At 44.8% G+C, this 22,086-nt stretch overlaps 1 protein-coding gene across 1 annotated transcript in view; it reads left to right on the top strand.

The window, feature by feature from the left end:
* Nucleotides 1–1,184: 1,184 nt before the first annotated feature.
* LOC124149663 (fibrocystin-L-like) overlaps nucleotides 1,185–22,086 on the top strand; it is a 60,629-nt gene continuing 39,727 nt past the window's right edge. Inside the window, exons 1-21 of the mRNA XM_048398137.1 lie at nucleotides 1,185–1,253; nucleotides 1,906–2,016; nucleotides 2,829–2,921; nucleotides 4,004–4,263; nucleotides 4,960–5,048; nucleotides 5,206–5,365; nucleotides 7,123–7,237; nucleotides 8,636–8,779; nucleotides 8,957–9,120; nucleotides 10,269–10,499; nucleotides 11,400–11,524; nucleotides 12,719–12,882; nucleotides 13,394–13,551; nucleotides 14,532–14,688; nucleotides 15,198–15,352; nucleotides 15,860–15,982; nucleotides 16,908–17,013; nucleotides 18,298–18,564; nucleotides 19,873–19,997; nucleotides 20,788–20,926; nucleotides 21,763–21,958. Coding sequence (XP_048254094.1) covers nucleotides 1,235–1,253; nucleotides 1,906–2,016; nucleotides 2,829–2,921; nucleotides 4,004–4,263; nucleotides 4,960–5,048; nucleotides 5,206–5,365; nucleotides 7,123–7,237; nucleotides 8,636–8,779; nucleotides 8,957–9,120; nucleotides 10,269–10,499; nucleotides 11,400–11,524; nucleotides 12,719–12,882; nucleotides 13,394–13,551; nucleotides 14,532–14,688; nucleotides 15,198–15,352; nucleotides 15,860–15,982; nucleotides 16,908–17,013; nucleotides 18,298–18,564; nucleotides 19,873–19,997; nucleotides 20,788–20,926; nucleotides 21,763–21,958 — 3,101 coding nt within the window. The 5' untranslated portion in view covers nucleotides 1,185–1,234. The remainder of the gene's footprint in view (nucleotides 1,254–1,905; nucleotides 2,017–2,828; nucleotides 2,922–4,003; nucleotides 4,264–4,959; nucleotides 5,049–5,205; nucleotides 5,366–7,122; nucleotides 7,238–8,635; nucleotides 8,780–8,956; nucleotides 9,121–10,268; nucleotides 10,500–11,399; nucleotides 11,525–12,718; nucleotides 12,883–13,393; nucleotides 13,552–14,531; nucleotides 14,689–15,197; nucleotides 15,353–15,859; nucleotides 15,983–16,907; nucleotides 17,014–18,297; nucleotides 18,565–19,872; nucleotides 19,998–20,787; nucleotides 20,927–21,762; nucleotides 21,959–22,086) is intronic.

Genomic DNA, 22,086 nt, shown 5'->3' with positions numbered 1-22,086 from the left:
ATGTGTATATAAAATATACATTTTCAGAAACGATGGGCGACATTTTCGTATTGTAAGAGTGCATGCAATGCATATACATTGTACTCAAATGTAGGCCATTCTTTATATTCTACCCTTCATAGCTCACATGTGTCTGTGGTATTTCTAATATTTAAAACCGTGTCCTGGGCAATCTTGCAGAAAGCGATCTAAGCACTAAGATGATAACATAGGCATACTATAGTCTTAGCGCTAAGATGATCGTAACTCCCATAATTTAAAATATAACATAGGCATACGATAGTCTTAGCGCTAAGATCGCTTTGTGAAAGTGAGCCCAGGGCTCCGTTCCTCAAAGCGATGTTAGCGCTAATGTGATCCTAAGTCCCATACTTTAACACAGGCTTACACAGCGCTAAGATCGCTTTGAGGAACGGGGCCCAATGTACCGTTGTACTAAACAACCTTAGTGCTACGACTGTCGTAAGTCTATGTTAAGGTGTGGGAGGAACGACCACCTTAGCGCTAAGATCGCTTTGTACAACGGCACCTAGGACGATAATGATAATACAATCGTGACGTCATTGTAGTGTGACGTAAGTAAACGTCACATCGCTCAGCAAAGAATGATATGTTCATTCCCAGATTATCTGAACCAATGAGAATAGTATAGGACCATAAGACTATCTGTTACTACTATTCCGCCATGGGGATTCTGAGTTAGACCGGACCGCTAACTTATAGATGATGTATGGCTGCGTAAACAAAAACACACTGACACATGCTAGCCGCTGCAGCAATGTTTATCATGATTTGAATGTATTCTGAGACACAAAGATAATCAAATTATCTTTTAGTAAATCCCACCCACGCTAATATCAAATTGTTGTAAGAGATGCGTGTCGTAAAAGGAGACTAACGGGATCGGGTGGTCAGGCTCGCTTGGTTGATACATGTCATCGATCCCAATAGCGTGGATCGATGGTCATAATATCAATACACTGGATTGTCTGGTCCAGACTCGATTCTTTACAGACCGCCGTCATGTAGCTAAAATATTGCTGAGTGCGGTGTTAAACAACCAACCAACTAAGCAAACCAACGTACACTCAAATTAAGGCCGTCTGCTCCGAAAACATTGGGATTCAATAGGTGAATATGTCTCTTGTTCAGATAATAATGACCTTGTGTTGTTTCCTGAAGGTCACAGCCTAGTACGGATATTCTCCATGTCAGCAGTACAGGGAAGATCTACATGTTCCAGACGTATGCACGTAAGTATGATAAGTATATACCTATTATCCGTATTACCGCCGTGATATAGTGAATAGAGCGTGTGCCGGTAGAGCGGAAGGTCGGTGGTTCGATCACCGGCTACGGGGGGCACGGGTGGCCCAGTCGTCTAAGGCGCCGCGATACGCTGCGCTGAGTTGCGTCCGTTGGGCACGCAAGAAACCTATGATTGTGGGTTCGAATCCAGGTTCGCCCCGATTATGTTTCTAGGTTTGTCAGCACCATGCCCGTTCTCGTGGGTTTCACCGAAGTGGTAAACGTCTGAGACATGCATCACTTCGGGCTTTCCTCCCACATTAAGCTGACACGCCGTGATATAACTGGAATACTGTTAAAAGCGGCGTTAAACCCAACTCACTCACTCACTCACCGTCTAAGTCATACCAAAAGGGGTTAAAATATGGCACCTGTTGTTACCCTGCCTAGTGCTATGTATCAAGGGGCTAAAACAAGGACTGTTAGCTCGGAGTCAGTATACTGTGTCTGAATGAGGTATCCATGTTAAACTGCGGCATCCAAGTGGCAGAATAAGAAATATAGAAACAGTGTTTGTATTTTATATTAATTTTGCCTTTCCAATATTGTTGTACGTTTTAAATAGATAAGAATATAACGTCCTGGTATTATTTATAGCCATCTCCGGTATATCTCCTTCTACCGGAAGTCAGCGAGGAGGGACGAGGTTGACCTTGACCGGAAAACATTTTGATGAAACCACCACAAAGGCCAAGGTCAAGATTGGAGGTGCGTGAACTGTCAATATTCACCACAATGACTATCATGAACGAGACATAATCAACATGATGCCATTAATTCATGAATATTTGCGTATGTCGATTCGATTTCCGGACCACAGTGAGAATACTAGGACGGAATAGGTCAGACAGTCAGACAGACAGACAGACAGACAGTCAGACAGCCAGACAAGCATACAGGCAAACAGACAGACAGGCATATGTCTCTCATAGAACCCAACTAATGATGAGATGGGGTCACAATTTGTAGACAAGCTGATTTTATGTCGTAAGAGGAGACTAACGGGATCGGGTGGTCAGGCTCGCTGACTTGGTTGATGCATGTCATTATATCCAATTTGCGTGGATCGATGCTCATGATAAATCACTGGATTTTCAGGTCCAGACTCGATTATTTACAGACCGCCGTTATATAGCTGGAGTATTGCTGAGTGCGGCGTTAAACAACAAACAAACAAACATACATCGTACCCCGACGAAATGGGTCGTTGCTCATACTATCAACCTCAGGTTTGATTATCAATGTTAGATAGTTCACAGGCTAGTCTTCTTTGAGAAACCCGGAATATGTCTGCTCTACGGGAGAACAACATTCACAGATTCCAAATTGATAATTGATATTAAAAATAATATATCTGTATAGTGACATAATTCTTTTCAACCGCATGATTTTGTGAGGTGACAACAATCGACTTGTAAATCACGTCTACTGGAAGACCTTGGTCTGTTATTAATAAGTGCCGTTTCAATGGGTATGTTGTTAAATAACATGTTAATAGTATTACGTGTTTTGTTTTACAGACACAGATTGCAACATCGTCGAGCCAGTAACAGACACACAGATTGTCTGCGTAACAGCCGCGGACCCCGGAGTCACTAAACCCCTACACCGAGGTATGTATGTGCTTATAACTGTGTATATGGGGCGGTCGGGTAGCCTAGTGGTTAAAGCGTTCGCTCGTCACGCCGAAGACCCGGGTTCGATTCTCGACATGGGTACAATGTGTGAAGCCCATTTCTGGTGTCCCCCGCCGTGATATTGCTGGAATATTGCTATAAGCGGCGTAAAACCATCCTCATTCACTCACTATAACTGTGTAGAGGGGGTTGTTACAGCCTTCCTTGAAACATATTCAGTAAGATGACGTGAAGGTGGGTGGGATGCAGGCGTTTAACAATTTCGTGACGCGACCACGGGGACGTGTATGTACTGTCATACCTAGAACCACAGTCAGACCGACCAAGGGATACGAACCATTCGTCACCACTCGCCCCTTTCCGTCACCTGCAAGAAGACTCGTCCCCCTATCGATGAATGTTATGTGCGAAAATACGACAAACCAATCAGGATGCGCGTATGATTTCAAGTTCTTCGTGAAAGAATCGCTCAGAAATAATTTTTGAATTTACATATGTCTTGCATCTAAAAATATACCAAAGACACAGTTAAATGTGTTCAATCATACTGTATAATTCGCGCGTCCCGATGTGCTTTAAATTGCATCTGAAATATATATAATATATGGGGAAAATGTGTGAACCATTACGCAACGAGTTGACAATTGTCCCGGAATAACACGAGTTGGTCACGAATGGAGTCGCTATTCGGCCTGTCCCGGAATAACACGAGTTGGTCACGAATGGAGACGCTATTCGGCTTGTCCCGGAATAACACGAGTTGGTCACGAATGGAGTCGCTATTCGGCCTGTCCCGGAATAACACGAGTTGGTCACGAATGGAGTCGCTATTCGGCTTGTCCCGGAATAACACGAGTTGGTCACGAGTGGGATACGATCCCATGATCCAAGGTTACCGGCACGTTAAGGGGACGCAACTCTGCACAGATAATTGCGGCGCCTTTGACAACTGGGTGTCCTTTTCAAAGATCTGTAGATATATCCACGCAGTTAGGACATTTCAGTGAATTAACCGTCTAAAGCACCAACACCCTTTGGTAATAACCTATATCTTTCAGGCAACAGGGGTCTCGCGTTCGAGATTTGGAACGAGACTTACACTGACCTGGCAAGTATCGGCAGCCTCAGTGACAATGCCAGCGACTACGTCCGTGACCGGGTGGACGTCAGCGACTACACGGAGTCCAACATGAACAACTACGTGACACGGATGACCGGCTTCTTCGTGGCGCCCCGGACGTCGGAGTACAGGTTCTACGTCATGGGCGACGACCAGGTGGAGCTGTACCTCAGCACCGACGATGACCCCGCCAACAAGGTGACACTCTCAACACTGAAGTGGGGGGGGGGGGGGGGGGGGGGGGTAGCTTAGAGGTTAAAGCTCATCGCTCGTCACGCCGAAGGTTGTTTGTTTGTTTGTTTGTTGTTTAACGCCGCACTCAGCAGTATTTCAGCTATATGACGGCGGTCTGTAAAATAATCGAGTCTGGACCAGACAATCCAGTGATTGACATCATGAGCATCGACCCGCGCAATTGGGATCAATGACATGCATCAACCAAGTCAGCGAGCCTGACCACCCGATCCCGTTAGTCTCCTTTTACGACAAGCATAGTCTCCTTTTACGAATGTCGTTACTGATTTGATAAATGAACGAACGAAAGAACAAGTAACAGATGGGACGAACTGTTTTGAATCAGTTCTTTTCAGAGAAAACGTATGTCACTTCTAAATGTTTGTTTGTTGTTTAACGCCGCACTCAGCAATATTCCAGCTACATGACGGCAGTCTGGAAATAATCAAGTCTTGACCAGACAATCCAGTGATTGACATCATGAGCATCAATCCACGCAATTTGGATACGATGCCATGCATCAACCAAGTCGGCGCAACATTTATTGACTTTATATCCGTAGATGGTAGAACATTTGCACCCACATCATTTCTCACTCTTAAGACCTCACACATCACAAAGTCTGAATAACTATTCTTAGGCAATTATATTTCATTACAGGTGAAGATGTGCGAGGCTAGCGTTGATAGTACCTACTTCAAGTCAGCGAGTCAAAAGTCATCGAAGGTCAACCTCACTGAAGGACAAAGGTAGTTACCATGAGTTTGGACCGACCATGACCTTCGGGGGGTGGGGGGGGGGGGGGGGGGTGGGGTGGGGGGGGGGGGGGGTGGGGGGTTATCATAGGTCTCACATTTCTTCATGAACATGTTAAAATCAGCCTACACTGCATCATTTTATTTTCAGCTACTACATGGAGGTGTTGCACCGGGAGGGCTCTTCTCGGTCGTTTGTCACGGTCGCTGCGCGCGCATACTCCACCGACATCACCAACACCATGACCGGCAAAGCGTGGCAAGAGAAACAGAAGCTGGTGTTTTCATCCACGGTTGTCAAGGAAGAGCTGGTGAGCCGGGGGCCGGGGGCCGGGGGCCGGGGGCCGGGGGCCGGAGTAGCTATTCTCCCACAAAGAAATTCCTCTTGAACAAACGAGTAGAGTCGCGTGGGGATAAACCAAAAAACATATTAAATTGGGCAATCTTAAGCGTCACTGACTTCCTACCCATAAGTCCTTGTTTTGCGAGATGCGTTCAATCACGATGTTGAGTTGGTTGTAATTTCAATGATGTCATGCGCAAAAGGGGAATTTTATCATGACGTCATTAGGTCACGTGTTACTTTATTTCTTCAAGCCTTTGAGCATCGTTCGATAACGTCCTTTAACAGTCTATTTAGATTCCAACATATATCCAGATCTTAAATACGCCAGTAATTTTACACACTTACACGTGATAACCAAAGTTATCAACCGATTGTAATTATAATATATCAGCCAATACCACGTGACATAGCTTGAGTTGGAGATATACTTTTTCTAAAATTTCATTGGCTAGATAGTTTGTTAAAGTGATCTACAGTTATCTACAGAGTCAAAAGTGTTGCACCAACTCGCACACGCTGAGCCGAACTATAACCAAGTTCGATCATCAATTATGGAAAATCCAGTTGACGACATGGACAAATTACTATTACTCTATCAATCAGGGTTACAGTTTGGGAGTAAAGTGGCGGGGTGCACTTCATATAAAACATTTCAGATGATAGCAAGACATCGGGAGGACTTGGGTAGCCATGTTAGGTTTGTTGAAAACAAGCAACTGGTGTATCTATCACGTCAAATGAGTGAGTGGGTGAGTGAGTATGGTTTTACGCCGCTTTTAGCAATATTCCAGCAATATCACGGCGGGGGACACCAGAAATGGGCTTCACACATTGTACCCATGTCGGGAATCGAACCCGGGTCTTCGGCGTGACGAGCAAACGCTTTAACCACTAGGCTACCCGACCGCCCCTCACGTCAAATATCGTCTTGACATTATTGCACGTACATACATGTAATTGTCCCTGTTAGAATGTGTATATGTTACAGTAGTGTATATGTTTACCTCTGTCAGTCTGGTTGTGTGTGCGTATGTGCGTGTGTGTGAGCGTGTGTTTACGTCTGTGTGTGATAGAGCACGTGTAAGTATGATCGTGTTGGGTCACATGAAGTTGAAGCAGCGGTCGGGTAGCCTAGTGGTTAAAGCGTTCGCTCGTCACGCCGAAGACCCGGATTCGATTCCCGACATGGGTACAATGCGTGAAGCCCATTTCTGGTGTCCCCCGCCGTGATATTGCTGGAATATTGCTTAAGGCGGAGAACAACCATACTCACTCACTCACATGCAGTTGAATTGCATTGCATTGCATTGCATTGCATTGTATTGTATTGCATTGCATTGCATTGCATTGCATTGCATTGCATTGTATTGTATTGTATTGTTTTGCATTGTATAGTATTGTATTGTATTGTATTGTACTGCATTATATGCATTTAAATGATATTAATACTAAACTGTTTCCATTAATTTTACTAGTCCCTCATAACCTCCGAGTGGTTTTCGTATATTTGGCTATTTACTGTATTTTTAACCTGTTTTAATTCCAAAAACAATTTGCCCCGCATTATATGTCAGCACAGAATGTGAGACTTAAATAAACAACTTCTCTCTCATTATTGTTTATTTTTTCGACCATGTGTTAAGTATTCCAAAGGGGGTGTGGACACCCCTGCATCCTCCTCTACCCCCGTGTGTGCTGTATCTCGACATTTCATTGTTTCAGACCGTGGTATTGAGCACCCCCTCCGCCAAGTCAGCCACCAAAGAGGTTCAGACAGTGCTTGCTTCCGGAAACGCCAATGCCCCGTTCAGACTCGGAGTGATGGGGGTCTACACAGGTGGGTTTCACGTCCCAGTTGGACTTTTCCAGCTCATACTACCTGATTCATTATTCGGTTGGTACTGACATGTGAATCCGCCGTCCCTGTGCGTGAATGGTATGTGTTGATGAGTGCGACTAGGTTGTGGTAGCTGTGATAACTGATTGTGATCATCATAATGTGTCCTTAGAGTCCCACCCTGCCAATACCGCCTCCGTGGTCTAGTGGTGGAGCGTCCGCCAGGATAACGGAAGGTTCTGGGTTCGATTCCCGGGCGCGTCATACCAAAAGACGTTAAAAGATGGTACTTGTTGTAACCCTGTCTGGCGCTCGGCATTAAGGGTCTAAAACAGACTGGTCGGCTCGGAGTCAGTATACTGTGTCTGAGTGGGGTATTCATGTTAAACTGCGGTATGGGATCTCAGTGGGCTAGTACTATAAATCGGCATCAGTCCGGATTTTCACAACACACACACACACACACACACACACACACACACACACACACACACACACACACACACACACACACACACACACACACACACACACACACACACGTGCATGCACGTCGCTATATAAGTGCAATACTCCTGGACGCGACGTTAAACCCCATTTCACCTCACCCACCAGGCCAGTCTGTTAATAAGTGAGTGAGTAAGAGTGAATATCACGGCGGGGGTCACCAGAAATGGGCTTTACATATTGTACCCATTTCTGGAATCGAACCCGGGTCTTCGGACCGCCCCTCAGTCTGTTAATGACGAGTGAGTGAGTGAGTATAGTTTTACACCGCAGAAGTTTGGGCTAGTACATGCAGCAACACACACACACGCACACACGCACACACGCACACACCAACTCGCCCGCGTACCTACACGTCGCTATATAAGTGCAATAATCTTGACAGCGTAGTTAAAGCCCCGTTCACCTCACCGCCACACTGTCCTAACATAGCGTGTCTCACAGTCCCGAGAGGGGCGGTCGGGTAGCATAGAGGTTAAAGCGTTCGCTCGTCAAGCCGAAGACCCGGGTTCGATTCCTTACATATGTAGAATATGTGAAGCCCATTTCTGGTGTCCCCAGCAGCGATATTGCTGGAATATTGCCAAAAGCGGCGTAAAACCATACTCACTCACGCACTCCCCAGTGATAATATGTATGTATGTACGTATGTATGTACGTATGTATGTATGTATGTATGTATGTATGTATGTATGGGACTAAATGTCAGCCTAGTCATACCACGACGTTCAGCTTAGTAAATCATTTTATTTATTTATTTTTTCTTTAAATTCACCTTTTGTATGGTGTATATCATTTATAAATGATAACGTTATGCACAAAGTCGGGGTTTTTTAAGGTTGCAATCCTGTTTTGATTATCAATAGCCCATTGTTATTTCTTTTTTAACAGAGCCCCTGCTGGTGTCGACGACAGCTGCCCAGATGCAGACAGCTCTGAACAAACTACCAGTTATCGCCCCTGACACAGTCACAGTAACAGCAACGCCACAGGGCGCTGGCAACAGTTACAGCATTACCTTCAACACCGACAGAGGTGGGTGTGGCACTGAATATGGTGTACATACGGATGATGAAATGTTAGAGAATATTCTGTAAAAGGTCGACATCGAGGGGTACCAAACGGGCTTCCAAACATAATATATCATGTGATATTTAAACAAACTGAGTTATAGAATCAAGTTTCCCCGATATATATCCCCTTCCTCCACAGGCGACATCTCTGACATCACCTACCAACTGACCACCCCAAACATCACCGATCTGACCATCACGGTGACAGAGGCTACCAAGGGAGCACCAACCCTCAGCTCCTTCAGCTTCGACATGGACGGTATTCCGTCACCAGCCTTGACAGCGACAGCGACAGCCAGCGAGGTAAGAAGCGGTGTCGGTGAACCTTAGTAAACAAGTGAGTGAGTGAGTATGGTTTTACGCCGCTTTTAGCAATATTCCAGCAATATCACGGCGGGGGACACCATAAATGGGCTTCACACATTGTACCCATGTCGGGAATCGAACCCGGGTCTTCGCCGCGACGAGCAAACGCTCAATCCACTAGGCTACCCGACCGCCCTAGCAAACAAGAAGCAAGGGAGTTAACTGACTATAAAAGTCCGTTTTCAACCCTTGCCGAACTAGGCTGGGCAAACTGGACACCGCAAAGACCAATCAAAATTGTGCAACAAAATTAACATCCGGTTCTTAAACTGGATTTTCAAAGCATGTGTACCGCAAACGTGGCGTGAACAGACATTTTCTAAATTTAATGTTTTTAGTCAAAGTGCTCGCGTGATTTGATGCACTTCATGAAGTAAGACCCGTTCTATTGCAATATAGATCTTGATTATCAATCAGATATGTAAGATTGCATGATCGATTCATGTGATGGATTTTTCATGTGGACATTGTGACTTTTAACATATCACAAATCAACATTAGATGCACATTGTAACTTTTAACCAATCACAAATCAACATTAGATGCACATTGCGACTTTTAACCAATCACAAATCAACATTAGATGCACATTAAAAGGCCAGTTCATACAGTTCATCTGTGAAAGCTTGGTTTTACAATGGGAAAAAGCTGAGGCAATCTCGCGGAATGCCTGGGACTTCCTGGACAATGACTATATTCGTACTTCATGAACGTGTCAGAGAACCTACTCACAAAGCGGTGTTACGTCGCAAAAATGTTTCTACGATCTTGACAAAGAAATTTCTATGTGTGATTTTGATAATCGATATATACACAATCTTACGCACTTTTGCAGCTGCTTATATTTGTCTTGCATCGGTGATTAAGGGTTGCAACAAATGATTTGTAGGTCAAAAAATATTTAAAAAGTAATATTTGAACAAAATCTGCCCTTCCCTAACCCAAATCCCGAATTTAAAAAAAATAAAATTCTAAAATTAATTTTCAAACAAAATCAACTTAAAAACACCGATTATTTTTTAGCAACTAGTTGTGAGTAAATAAAGTGCTTGTTTACTTGAATGGAATTGATGAACATGTTGAAGGTGCGGTCAGCGTTGCTGAGTTTATTCAGCTCTGGATGTCCGAGTGACATTGGTAAGCCCTCGGACAACAAGTTCTTCCAGGACTACGAGAGCGGAGTGTCGTCCAAGTTTGGTGAACGGAGATCTGACAGGGAGCCCTTCTGTGGTCGCTTTTCCTCCAGAAACCCCAGGTACCTCTACGACAAGGGCGGGAGCGACGTCCTCGGCATCTCGCTCTCACAGTACAACACGGTGAGTTAGTGAGTGAACAAGGTGAGAGAGATGTGTGTGTGTGTGTGTGTGTGTGCGTGCGTGCGTGCGTGCGTGCGTGCGTGCGTGCGTGCGTGTGTGTGTGTGCGGGGGAGTGATTTAGTGAGTAAGTGGTTAGTGGGTATGTGGGAGGTGAGGTGAGATGAGGTGAAATGGGGTTTAACGTCGCGTCCAAGATTATTGCACTTGTAAAGCGACGTGCATGCACGTGTGTGTGTGTAGGGGAGGGGCGTGTAGGAGAGTTGGTGTGTGGATGAATAAGTGATTGAAGTGTGTGTGTGTGTGTGTGTGTGTGTGTGTGTGTGTGTGTGTGTGTGTGTGTGTGTGTGTGTGTGTGTGTGTGTGTGTGTGTGTGTGTGTGTGTGTGTGTGTGTGTGTGTGAGGGGCGGGTGAGTGTATGAGTGGGTGGTTGGGTGAGTGATTGAGAGAGTGGTTGAGTGGGTTAGTAGTTAGTGAGTGGGTGGTTGGGTGAGTAAGTCTGTCAGTGAGTGGATGGTTGAGTGAGTGAGTGAGTGAGTGGAGTAGTTGGGTGATTAGTTGGGTGAGTGAGTGAGTCCATACATTCCAAATGAGGACAAGCCGCGTCGGCGTTTTATCTGTTATTAAGCTCACACACCGCGATATAAAACTGCATTGCCCCGTTCCACAAAGCGATCGCAGCGCTAGGAGTGTCTATGTTAAAGTATGGGATTTCCGATCATCTTAGCGCTACGATCGTTTTGTGGAACAGGGCCAAGGAAGCTAAAGATTAAAACTCCCACGAATAATATCCTTATTTTCTCAAGCCAATTCAGCTAAAATTGAACTCAAACAAGAAAATGTAATAATTTCACAAAAATATTTTGTTGGTTACCTTTTTAAGTCATAATGATATATTTGTAGTTGTGCTTCGCCTACCGAGGAGTGGTCAAGTCGGTGGGGGTGAGGTTCACGTACGAGGACTCTGAGAGGGAGAAACACTCCACCACAGCAAGCTTCTCCATCACAGCACCAGATGACGCCAGTCAGTGAGTGATCTTAGGCGTGATGTCGTCTGACACGAGGATGGGTTTAACATCACTTTCCACAAACATGCGCCCTATTAAGGTATCGGAAAAGAAAAGACCAGCAAGAAATAATTACTATGTAAATCATAAAATCGATGCGTTATCAAAATAATGCGAGATCGTGAAATACAGCATGGAATATACACCCTTGAAACACTGTGACACCACTCTGTAAACATCAACACCAGGTTGTTTACTAAGAGTACCGTTAGACTTGGATATATCAGCTGATACATGGAGTTTGTGTGTTTGTTTGTTTGTTGTTTAACGCCGCACTCAGCAATATTCCAGCTATATGACGGTGGTCTGTAAATAATCGAGCCTGGACCAGACAATCCAGTGATTGACATCATGAACATCGATCTACGTAATTGGGACCGATGACATGCATCAACCAAGCTTCTCCATTTTGGATCAAACATGTTTCTTTCGCATTCTGTCAACAGTTATGGCAATCCATTCGTTATAAAACAATTAAGGTACGAGAAGTACTTCGGTCAAGCCGCAATCATTAAGTCACTGCTCTATACAGTTTAGCCAGGGGTGAACAGTCGAGTTTTGATCACGGTCAGCCATCATTAAAGTCGTGTCATACGTTTGATATCTTTTTCGTACATTCGTTACTTTTTTTTTCTTTTTTTGTGTTACTTTCGGTTGCAATATACATCCAGTACTTGGCTATTCTCTTTGACATTCGTGTATTTAAGGGTCTCCCCCCTTCAGCATATACCGTGAATACAGATCTTGTTACATTGCGAGGATATTTGTTCTCCACAACACAGTTAAATATTGATTGAATTTAGGAACAAGGGGACATGGTAGAAGTGGTATATTGTTGTCCAGTACTGAATGTTTATTCGGACATTTCGATCTAACCGAAAGAAAACCACACAGAAAGCAGTGTATACCCTTTGTTGAACACCCTTGTATGTTATAATACCATGGCGCTCAGAAACGACAGTTTTCTTTCTTTTTTTCATTTTCTCTGTTTTTCATTTTTTAACCTTTATCTTTCCGATGTTTAAATATGTTAAATCTGAAATATTTACTTGCTAATTTGCTGTGCATGTTTGTAAGAAGTATATTCTATTTGGTATCCGAATTGTTGCCAATACGACGATGAATGTTATCTAACTCACTCACTCGCTCGCTCAGATGGAGCTACCACTGCGAGAATATCTACGACGTCGCTAGAGCTCACCGTTCCTCCGGCTCCGATCACAGGGTGGACCGCCTCACCATCACACGACAATCCTCATCCCTTGACCTCTACGTGGACGTCGTCACCATCGTCAGAAAACCGACAACGACGGAAACCGGTGGGTCTTTTTTGTGTAAACAAGGTTGCGAGGTCAGCAATATGGAAACTCAATCAGCTGACTGGCATTATGACCCTAATTGTGGAATACATGTTTGTGTGTACTCAACCTAGTTTTGAAAAACTGGAGACATAATTTGACAACAAAATATTTTCGAAATAAATTGCGACACGTTTACGACAGTGTACAACATTTCCAGATAACAATCTCCAGAAATTTCCAAGTAGTTACTATAATATATATATTTAAATTTATATATTTATGAAGATTTTTTTAACTATCTGGAGTTTGTGAAAATCGCATTTTAACCAGTGTATAAAATATGCAGAAGTCTTTTCGACATTTTCCTCCTTTCGTTACTTTCTGGCAATAGGCAAAGATTTCCATCTCAACGAATTAAATTCGCCGAAATGTGTTTATTCATTAAGGAGTACAAATGCGGCCAAAGCCTGTATATTATATCAGTTGATACTTGTATGTATTAAACTGTAGTGTTACTTGTCATTTTCAGATGGCGTCAACCTACGGCGACTGCCCCAGGCACGTCCTAACGGAGTGTTCATCCGGGACGTTGAAGTGACCAGCTCCGAGGCTGGCCAGTACACGGTCAAGCTTGACCCCCACGCGTGTGGGAATGAGTTCCCCCTGCTTGGGGTTGCGTATGGCAAGGTGAGATAGACGGGATGCGTGTCATTTGTTTGTTTGTTGTTTAACGCCGCACCCAACAATAGTCCAGCTTAGTGGAGGCGGTTTGTAAGTAATCAAGCCTGGACACGACCATCCAGTGATTGACATCATGAGCATCGATTTAAGCAATAGGGATACGATGACATGCATCTGCCAAGTCACCGAACCTGACTGCCAGATCGTTAGTCGCCTCTTACGATAAGCATAGTCGCCTTTTACGGCAAGCATGGGTTGCTGAAGACCTATTCTGACCCGGAGCGTCACGGGGGGAGGCAAGCATGGGTTGCTGAAGACCTATTCTAACCCATATCTTCACGGGTAGGGATATGTGTCATGGTTATTGTAGCAATTTCCGACAAGACGTTTATTTTTGAAAAAAGTGCTAAAAAAACGTTTTTGTTTTGATATAAAGATTTTTATGACACATATAATTATTGCCATGACGTCAACAGAGCAATTGGTTTATTTTTCTGAATTTTGACAAGTGACAAGTTATAACACATGCTCGGACTTATTGATGAAAACATCAAATTGGTTGTTTCTATTCTCTCGCTGCTTATTAACAATTTCATTATCCAATAGACCAATACTTTTACCGCAGAAGATGTACACATCGTTATATATCTTTGTGTATACATCTAGTAGCCCCTGGTGAGGTCGGGTAGCCTAGTGGTTAAAGCGTTCGCTCGTCACCCCGAAGATCCGGGTTCGATTCCCGACATGGGTATAATGCGTGAAGCCCATTTCTTGTGTCCCCCGCCGTGATATTACTGGATAATTGCTAAAAACGGCGTAAAACCATACTGAATCAATCAATCAATCAATCAATCAATCAATCTAGTAGCCTCGAGTACTGACAGCTACTTATAAACGATGAAGGGATGACAAGATGCCGTTACCACCGCTAGCATGTGAGATGGATGTTAGATGTGTTTAGTTCGAAACGTCAACTTCTTCTTCAGCTGACTAGCGGGGACGTCTCCAACAGCAGCAGCAGCGCAGTCTTCTCCATCTCCAACGGCGGCTCGAAACTCGGGGTCGAAATTACGAGAGTCAACGCAGCATCGCCACCTATCGGTGGAGGTTTCTCTGTGTCGTACAAAGGGCAGACAACCGAAGGTATGTAATTGTGCTGTCGGTGTACACAGAATACTATGTCCAGGTTTCATCTGGAAAATAATAATTGCTATATTGGTCGTGGGGATTCAACGAGTTAGTGGGTTCGCTCGTACAGATATGTTCACACACTCTAACCACTGTCACAACCTCCGGCTACCACAACTACTACTACTACTACTACTACTACTGCGACAACTATTTTAACTGCTACAACAACTACTACAACTACTGCTACTACTTCTATTTCTGCTGATACTACTACTACTCCTTCTTCTACTACCACTGGGGGCGGTCGGGTAGCCTGGTGGTTAAAGCGTTCGCTCGTCACGTCAAAGACCCGGGTTCGATTCCCGATATGGGTACAATGTGTGAAGCACATTTCTGGTGTCCCCCGCCGTGATATTGCTGGAATATTGCTAAAAGCGCCGTAAAACCATATTCACTCACTCACTCACTATTCCTATTTTATCCTTATAACATTTTCATATCTTCACGATTCACTGTTTCAGGAATGCCACCAACGGCTACTGCGGAGGAAGTGACGGACCAGCTTCAGGCGCTGAGCACCCTGGGTAATATGAAAGTTGAGAGGGAAGGAAGTTGCTCTAACTTTGAGTACATTGTGACCTGGTTAGACCAAGGCGGTAACTTGGACGAAATGACGGTAAGAAAATCATAATATTTTTCACATTAATGACATAAAAAACAGGGGGCACGGGTGGCCCAGTCGTCTAAGGCGCCGCGACTAGCTGTGCAGAGTTCCGTCCCTTCGGCACGCCAGAAATCTATGATTGTGGGTTTGAATCCCGGTTCGCCCCGATTATGTTTCTAGGTTTGTCAGCACCATACCCGTGCTCGTGGGTTTCACCTAAGTGGTAAACGTCTGAGACCTGCATCACTTCGGGCTTTCCTCCCACATTAAGCTGACACGCCGCGATATAACTGGAATACTGTTAAAAGCGGCGTTAAACCCGACTCACTCACGTTACGTTATATACCTGAAAATGTATTGTTATTTTACCATCGGTGAGACAAAACGTCTTTTTTTATTCGATTTGATCGGAATTACTCAGCAGAGATACGATCCGAAATTCAAAAACATCTACTGTGTATGTCCATTTTGTAACAAAACCAAATTGATATCTCATTATACTGAATGATGTTCTTTCAGCTGGACGCAAGCCTGATGACTGGAAGTAGCGTGACGGCGTCTGTAGTTACTGTCACCGACGGTAGCTTGTGGTACGACCCCATTGTCGGCGACATGCTGAGGACAGGACACAGCAAGGCTCAGGTGAGACGATGTCGCCTGTATCAGAAGAGAAAGCATAATCATGAACGATACATAACAAAATTAACATTGCTAAAGACATTCACACGGCACTACACGTAGAAGAATGATATATATACCAGTAATTTCATAAACATGAACTTGTGTTCCAATATATATGGAACGTCTAAGCCAGAAAACAATCAGTCTTGACCATCTACCGAAACAATTGACACAATTTGCATAAAAACGTAATATAAGTGTTTGTTTGTTGCCTCAGTTCAGGGCATTTTTCGAGGTAAGGGCGTTAACTGACTGTGAAAGTCCAGTTTCCAGCCTTGCCGAACTTGGCTGCAATTTCCAGGCTCACTCGTAGCGCAACCAGTGGCTATATTACGAGTTATGTCCCTTCTATGTCCCTCCTATTGACCAATCAGATTCCACCTCTCATATCACTTGCAATGGCGGCACCCAATCAAGACGGTCTAACAGATGATCAAGATCTTTAGTGTAATGAAATGGATCTTACCTCGTGAAGTGCATCAAATCACTTGAGCACCTTGATAAAAAAAACATGAAAAGATTTGCAAAATATCTGTCGACACCTTGATGGCGGTAAACATGCTTTGTAAACCCTACTGTCGATCTAAATCTGCACGATAAAATTCATGTTGTTTGCAAACCGGATGTCTAGTTCGTGATGCGATTTTCATTGGATTATGCATAGACTCGTTAGTCCAGCCAAAATGTAACTCCGGAATTGCAGCCTAGTTCGGCAAGGGTGGAAACTGGACTTATATGGTCAGTTAACTCCCTTGCCTAGGGAAGATGAGCCGAAGGATTGAAATATACTGTATCAGGGCACCCTCAATACGTATTGGCGTGCCCTTTTTGAATGCAGGTGTCAACATGAAGAACACTTTACATATTGAACATGTATTGTGTTTAGGTGCAGCTGTTTATCAACGACATCCCCAGCCACTGTGAGACTGACTGCAGCTATGAGTGGACATCTGGTACCACGCCCACCATCACATCCATCACCCCCACATCAGGTGATACAGACAATAGATACTGGAAATCTAGAAGTGAATAAGTATCAGCCAAAGTCCTAAAATGGGTCATGAAAATAATGAGAGTTGCCCTGCCTTTGAGTTATGAGAAACTAATCAGAAAACGGTAACACCAAGATTGTAGACTTGATATTCGATGATATAATATAGGGTGAAAGAAATTTGATTGGATATTACCTTACTATCTTAAATAAATTAATGTCAACTGTCGGTGAATTCTACATGAGGTGAGGTGAGGTGAAATGGGGTTTAACGTCGCGTCAAAGATTATTGCACTTTTATAGCGACGTGCATGCACGTGTGTGTGTGCGAGTGTGGCTGCTTGTACTAGTCCGGACTGATGCCGATTTATAGTGCTAGCCCACTGAGATACCATGCCGCAGTTAAACATGAATACCTCACTCAGACACAGTATACTGACTCCGAGCCGACCAGTCCTTGTTTTAGCCCCTTAATGCCGAGCGCCAGACAGGGTAGCAACAAGTACCATCTTTTAACGTCTTTTGGTATGACGCGGCCGGGGACGAACCCCGTACTTTCCGCTCTCCGGGCGGACGCTCTACCACTAGACCACGGAGGCGGTTAATTCTACTTGACAATATATTCAAAGATAATCATACTCCAAGATGTGACCGGTAAAGATCCGGGTTAGAATTGGTTTTAACCAACACATACTTGGAGGAAGATGCGACTAGCAATAGTGGGTGGTCAAGTTCGCTGACTTGGTTAATGTATATCATCGTATCCCAATAAGATGGATGCTCATGATGTCAGTCACTGGATTGTCTGATCCAGACTCGATTATTAACAGTGAGTGAGTGAGTGAGTTCTACGCCGCTTTTAGCAATATTCCAGCAATATCATGGCGGGGGACACCAGAAATGGGCGTCACACATTGTACCAATGTCCGGAATCGAACCCGGGTCTTCGGCGTGACGAGCGAACGCTTTAATCACTAGGCTACCCGACCGCCCCGATTACTAACAGACCCCCGCCATATATCTAGAATAGTGATGGGTGTGGCGATAAACAACAAACAAAGAAACTCCAAGCTTTCCAGATAAAAATGCGCCACGTTATTCCATAATATATCATTTTATTATATCCGCATTTACGTCATTATGTACGGTATATTCAGACGACATCTTGTCTTATCAGACCGTATAGTGTACTGACAGGCAAGATAGAGCGGTATACAATAAATGTCTGTTATGTGAGCTTTATTAGAATTAGAGTGAATTTCTTTTCTCAATTTCTTTTTATCAGGAACCGAAGCTCAAAGCACAACTGCAACCATCGCAGGATCCGGCTTCGACACCAACATAAACAACACCCGGGTCGTCATTGCCGGTGTTGCGTGCACCGTCACTGCTGCAACCACGTCATCAATAACGTGCAACGTTGGCAATGGGCCAACTGGTAATCACAATGTCAAGGTTATTGTAGAGAGCAAAGGGGAGGCAACCGGGTCTGTTCAGTTTTCATACGTATCCGACATCACCGCCATATCACCTAGCAACGGCAGCATCGCAGGTAAGATAACGTGACTATCATTTTTTGAGTCATCATCTGATTCTTGTGTCAGGAGTACCCTGTTGTTAGATATACTATCAGAGACAAATGATTGCACTATAAATATATGACAGCGTCAGTGGTCTCTCCTTGATAAAGCTCGCTGTGCAGAGTTGCATCCCTTGGGCACGCCAGAAACCTATGATTGTGGATTCGAATCCCGGTTCGCCCCGATTACGTTTCTAGGTTTGTCAGCACCATACCCGTGCTCGTGGGTTTCACCGAAGTGGTAAACGTCTGAGACCTGCATCACTTCGGGCTTTCCTCCCACATTAAGCTGACACTCCGCGATATAACTGTAAAACTGTTAAAAGCGGCGTTAAACCCAACTTACTCACTCACTCCTTGATAAAGCGTCTGCCTGCGGAGCGGAAGGTCAGGTGTTCGATCTTCGGCCGCGTGAAATATATTTTTACCCTGCCTGTCTCCTCTGATCGAAACTGGACTGGTTAAAACAGCGTTTGATAAACTCAGACCCGTGAATATCCAGGTTGAAGTTTGTCTTCAGCAACCCATGCTTGCAAACAAAGGCGACTATGCTTGTCGTAAGAGGCGACTAACGGGATCGGGTGGTCATCGTATCCGAATCACTGGATTGTCTGGTCACATAGCTAGATGCACGTCATCGTAAACCATTTGCGTAGACCAATGTTCATGGTTTCAATCACTGGATTGTCCGGCCGATGTACGATTACTTAAAGCACCCCCCCCCCCCCCATCCTTTAACATCGATGAATGCCGCGTTAAACACCAAACAAACCATAAAATAAACAAAGGATTATAACCAACAAGTGGCATTATCTACATTTGGGACAAGACCTGTTCCTGAGTTGCTTATATTTTCTGTGAATGTATGTACACACACGGCTATTGTCTTTGTTCCCAGGACCGCCTCTGTGGTCTTGTGGTAGAGCGTCCGCCCGGAGAGCGGAAGGTCCAGGGTTCGATCCCGGGCCGCGTCATACAAAAAGACGTTAAAAGATTGTACTTGTTGTTACCCTGTCTGGCGCTCGGCATTAAGGGGCTAAAACAAGGACTGGTCGGCTCGGAGTCAGTATACTGTGTCTGAGTGGGGTATTCATGTTAAACTGCGGCATGGTATCTCAGTGAGCTAGCACCATAAATCGGCATCAGTCCGGACTAGTACAAGCAGCCACACACACACATACACGTGCATGCAGGTCGCTATATAAGTGCAATAATCTTGGACGCGACGTTAAACCCCATTTCACCTCACCTCACCTCACCTCACCTCACCTTTGTTCCCAGGTGGCACGGCGTTGACGATAACAGGATATGGCTTTACCAATGACGGCTTGACCTACGTCGACGGCGTCCTCTGTCCCTCGACCAGCGTGACTCCCGGGCAGATAGTATGCCTCACCCCCAAATCGGTAAGTTATCAAACACGCACCCATTACAATACCCACACAGATGATAGTGACAAATATACCAATACCAACATGGCAGGAGCTCAAAATTAATATTGACCTTGATTCGTCAATTCCTAATTATTTCATATCGAGTTTCTTCATACTGTTAGCCTAGTGGTTAAAGCGTTTTCTCGTCACGCCCAAAACCCGGGTTCGATTCCCGACATGTGTACAATGTGTGAAGCCCATTTCTGGTATCCCCCGCCGTGATATTGCTGGAATATTGCTAAAAGCGGCGTAAAACCATACTCACTCTTGTCAGCGTTTTCCATGCGACATCATCTTCTTTAAAACTAGTAATTCATCACTACAACCTCAAGTATGCCTGGTTATTGACAGATATATGTCAATTCAATATGTCAATATGTCGATTCAAAATATGTTCCATGTCTTCTACTGGGCGGTGGTGAAACCTTGTGGCTAAAGCGTTAGCTCGTCACTCCGTGATCTTATTATTTCCATTAGTATTCTTTCGCTCGTCATGCCGAAGACCAGGGTTCGATTCCCGATATTGGTACAATGTGTGGAGCCCATTTCTTGTGACCCCCGCCGTGATGTTGCTGGCATGTTGCTAAAAGCGGCGTAAAACCATACTCACTCACACATTCCTCCGCTGAGCTGATTACTGGTGACGTGCGAGGCACCTTTGTAGTAATGAATGGTTGAAGAAGTTAATTATGTTTCATGTCTACCTGCGATTGCTGCTGTTGCTGTTGCTAATCCTCATCTCTGTGTTATCCCGAATGTTCAGTCCTCTACATCAGGAGCCGCTGTGGCAATCACCGTCAGTCAGAACAGCGCTAATCTGACGTCACCATCACAGTTCACGTATGACGCGTCGGCGTCGGCCATCATCTCGTCTGTCTCCGTCACATCATCATCAGTTGAAGGTAATGTGTTTATTAGAACGAATAATTGTATTTTTAGGTTCGCCCTTTCCTTCCCCACCTTAACTCCTGAACTGCCTCTAATGATACCCATCCAGACCCAGGGTAGAATAGGTCTTCAGTAATCCATGCTTGTCTCCCCCCGTGAAGATCCGGGTTTGAATAGGTCTTCAGCAACCCATGCTTGTCTCCCCCCGTGAAGATCCTGGGAAGAATAGGTCTTCAGCAACCCATGCTTGTCTCCTCCCGTGAAGATCCGGCGTAGAATAGGTCTTCAGCAACCCATGCTTGTCTCCCCCCGTGAAGATCCGAGGTAGAATAGGTCTTCAGCAACCCATGCTTGTCTCCCCCCGTGAAGATCTTGGGTAGAATAGGTCTTCAGCAACCCATGCTTGTCTCCCCCCGTGAAGATCTTGGGTAGAATAGGTCTTCAGCAACCCATGCTTGTCTCCCCCCGTGAAGATCTGGGGTTGAATAGGTCTTCAGCAACCCATGCTTGTCTCCCCCCGTGAAGATCCGGGGTTGAATAGGTCTTCAGCAACCCATGCTTGTCGTAAGAGGCGACTAACGGGATCGGGTGGTCAGTCTCGCTGAATTGGTTGATGCATGTCATCGTATCCCAATAGCGTAGATGGATGCTCATGATGTCAATCACTGGATTGTCTGGTCCAGACTCGATTATTTACAGACCGCTGTCATAAAGCTTGAATATTGCTGAGTGCGGCATTAAACAACAAACAAACAAACAAACAATATTGTACATGACGTATTACGCCTGTCAATGTAGGACATAAAATTCAATCAAATTGTGAATCAATTTAACAATAACCAATTTGCAGGTGGCGCTCCCATCACCATCTCCGGCACAGGTTTCGGGGCATCCGCCGACCCAGCTGAGCCCCTGACAATTGGGGGCAAGGTCGTGAACATTACCAGCTACTCGGACACCGAGATTGTGGCCACCCTGCCCTCCAACGCCCCAGGGTCCTACCAAGTCCAGCTACAAATAGGTGGTCAAGGAGTAGCTGACCTGAGGTACGTCATCGTCATGGTCAGATCAATGGCCCTTTTGTCATTACATATAAGCCGGTTCGTTAGGGACAGAATTCTTCATTCACATGAACAGTAATGTTGGGTGTTCCTAGCTTTGGGCAAGACATTGT

Source organism: Haliotis rufescens, unplaced genomic scaffold, assembly GCF_023055435.1.
Source record: "Haliotis rufescens isolate VD_foot unplaced genomic scaffold, xgHalRufe1.0.p SCAF_18, whole genome shotgun sequence".
Classification (NCBI taxonomy): Eukaryota; Metazoa; Mollusca; class Gastropoda; order Lepetellida; family Haliotidae; genus Haliotis; species Haliotis rufescens.
This window is presented reverse-complemented; position numbering and strand designations above follow the sequence as displayed.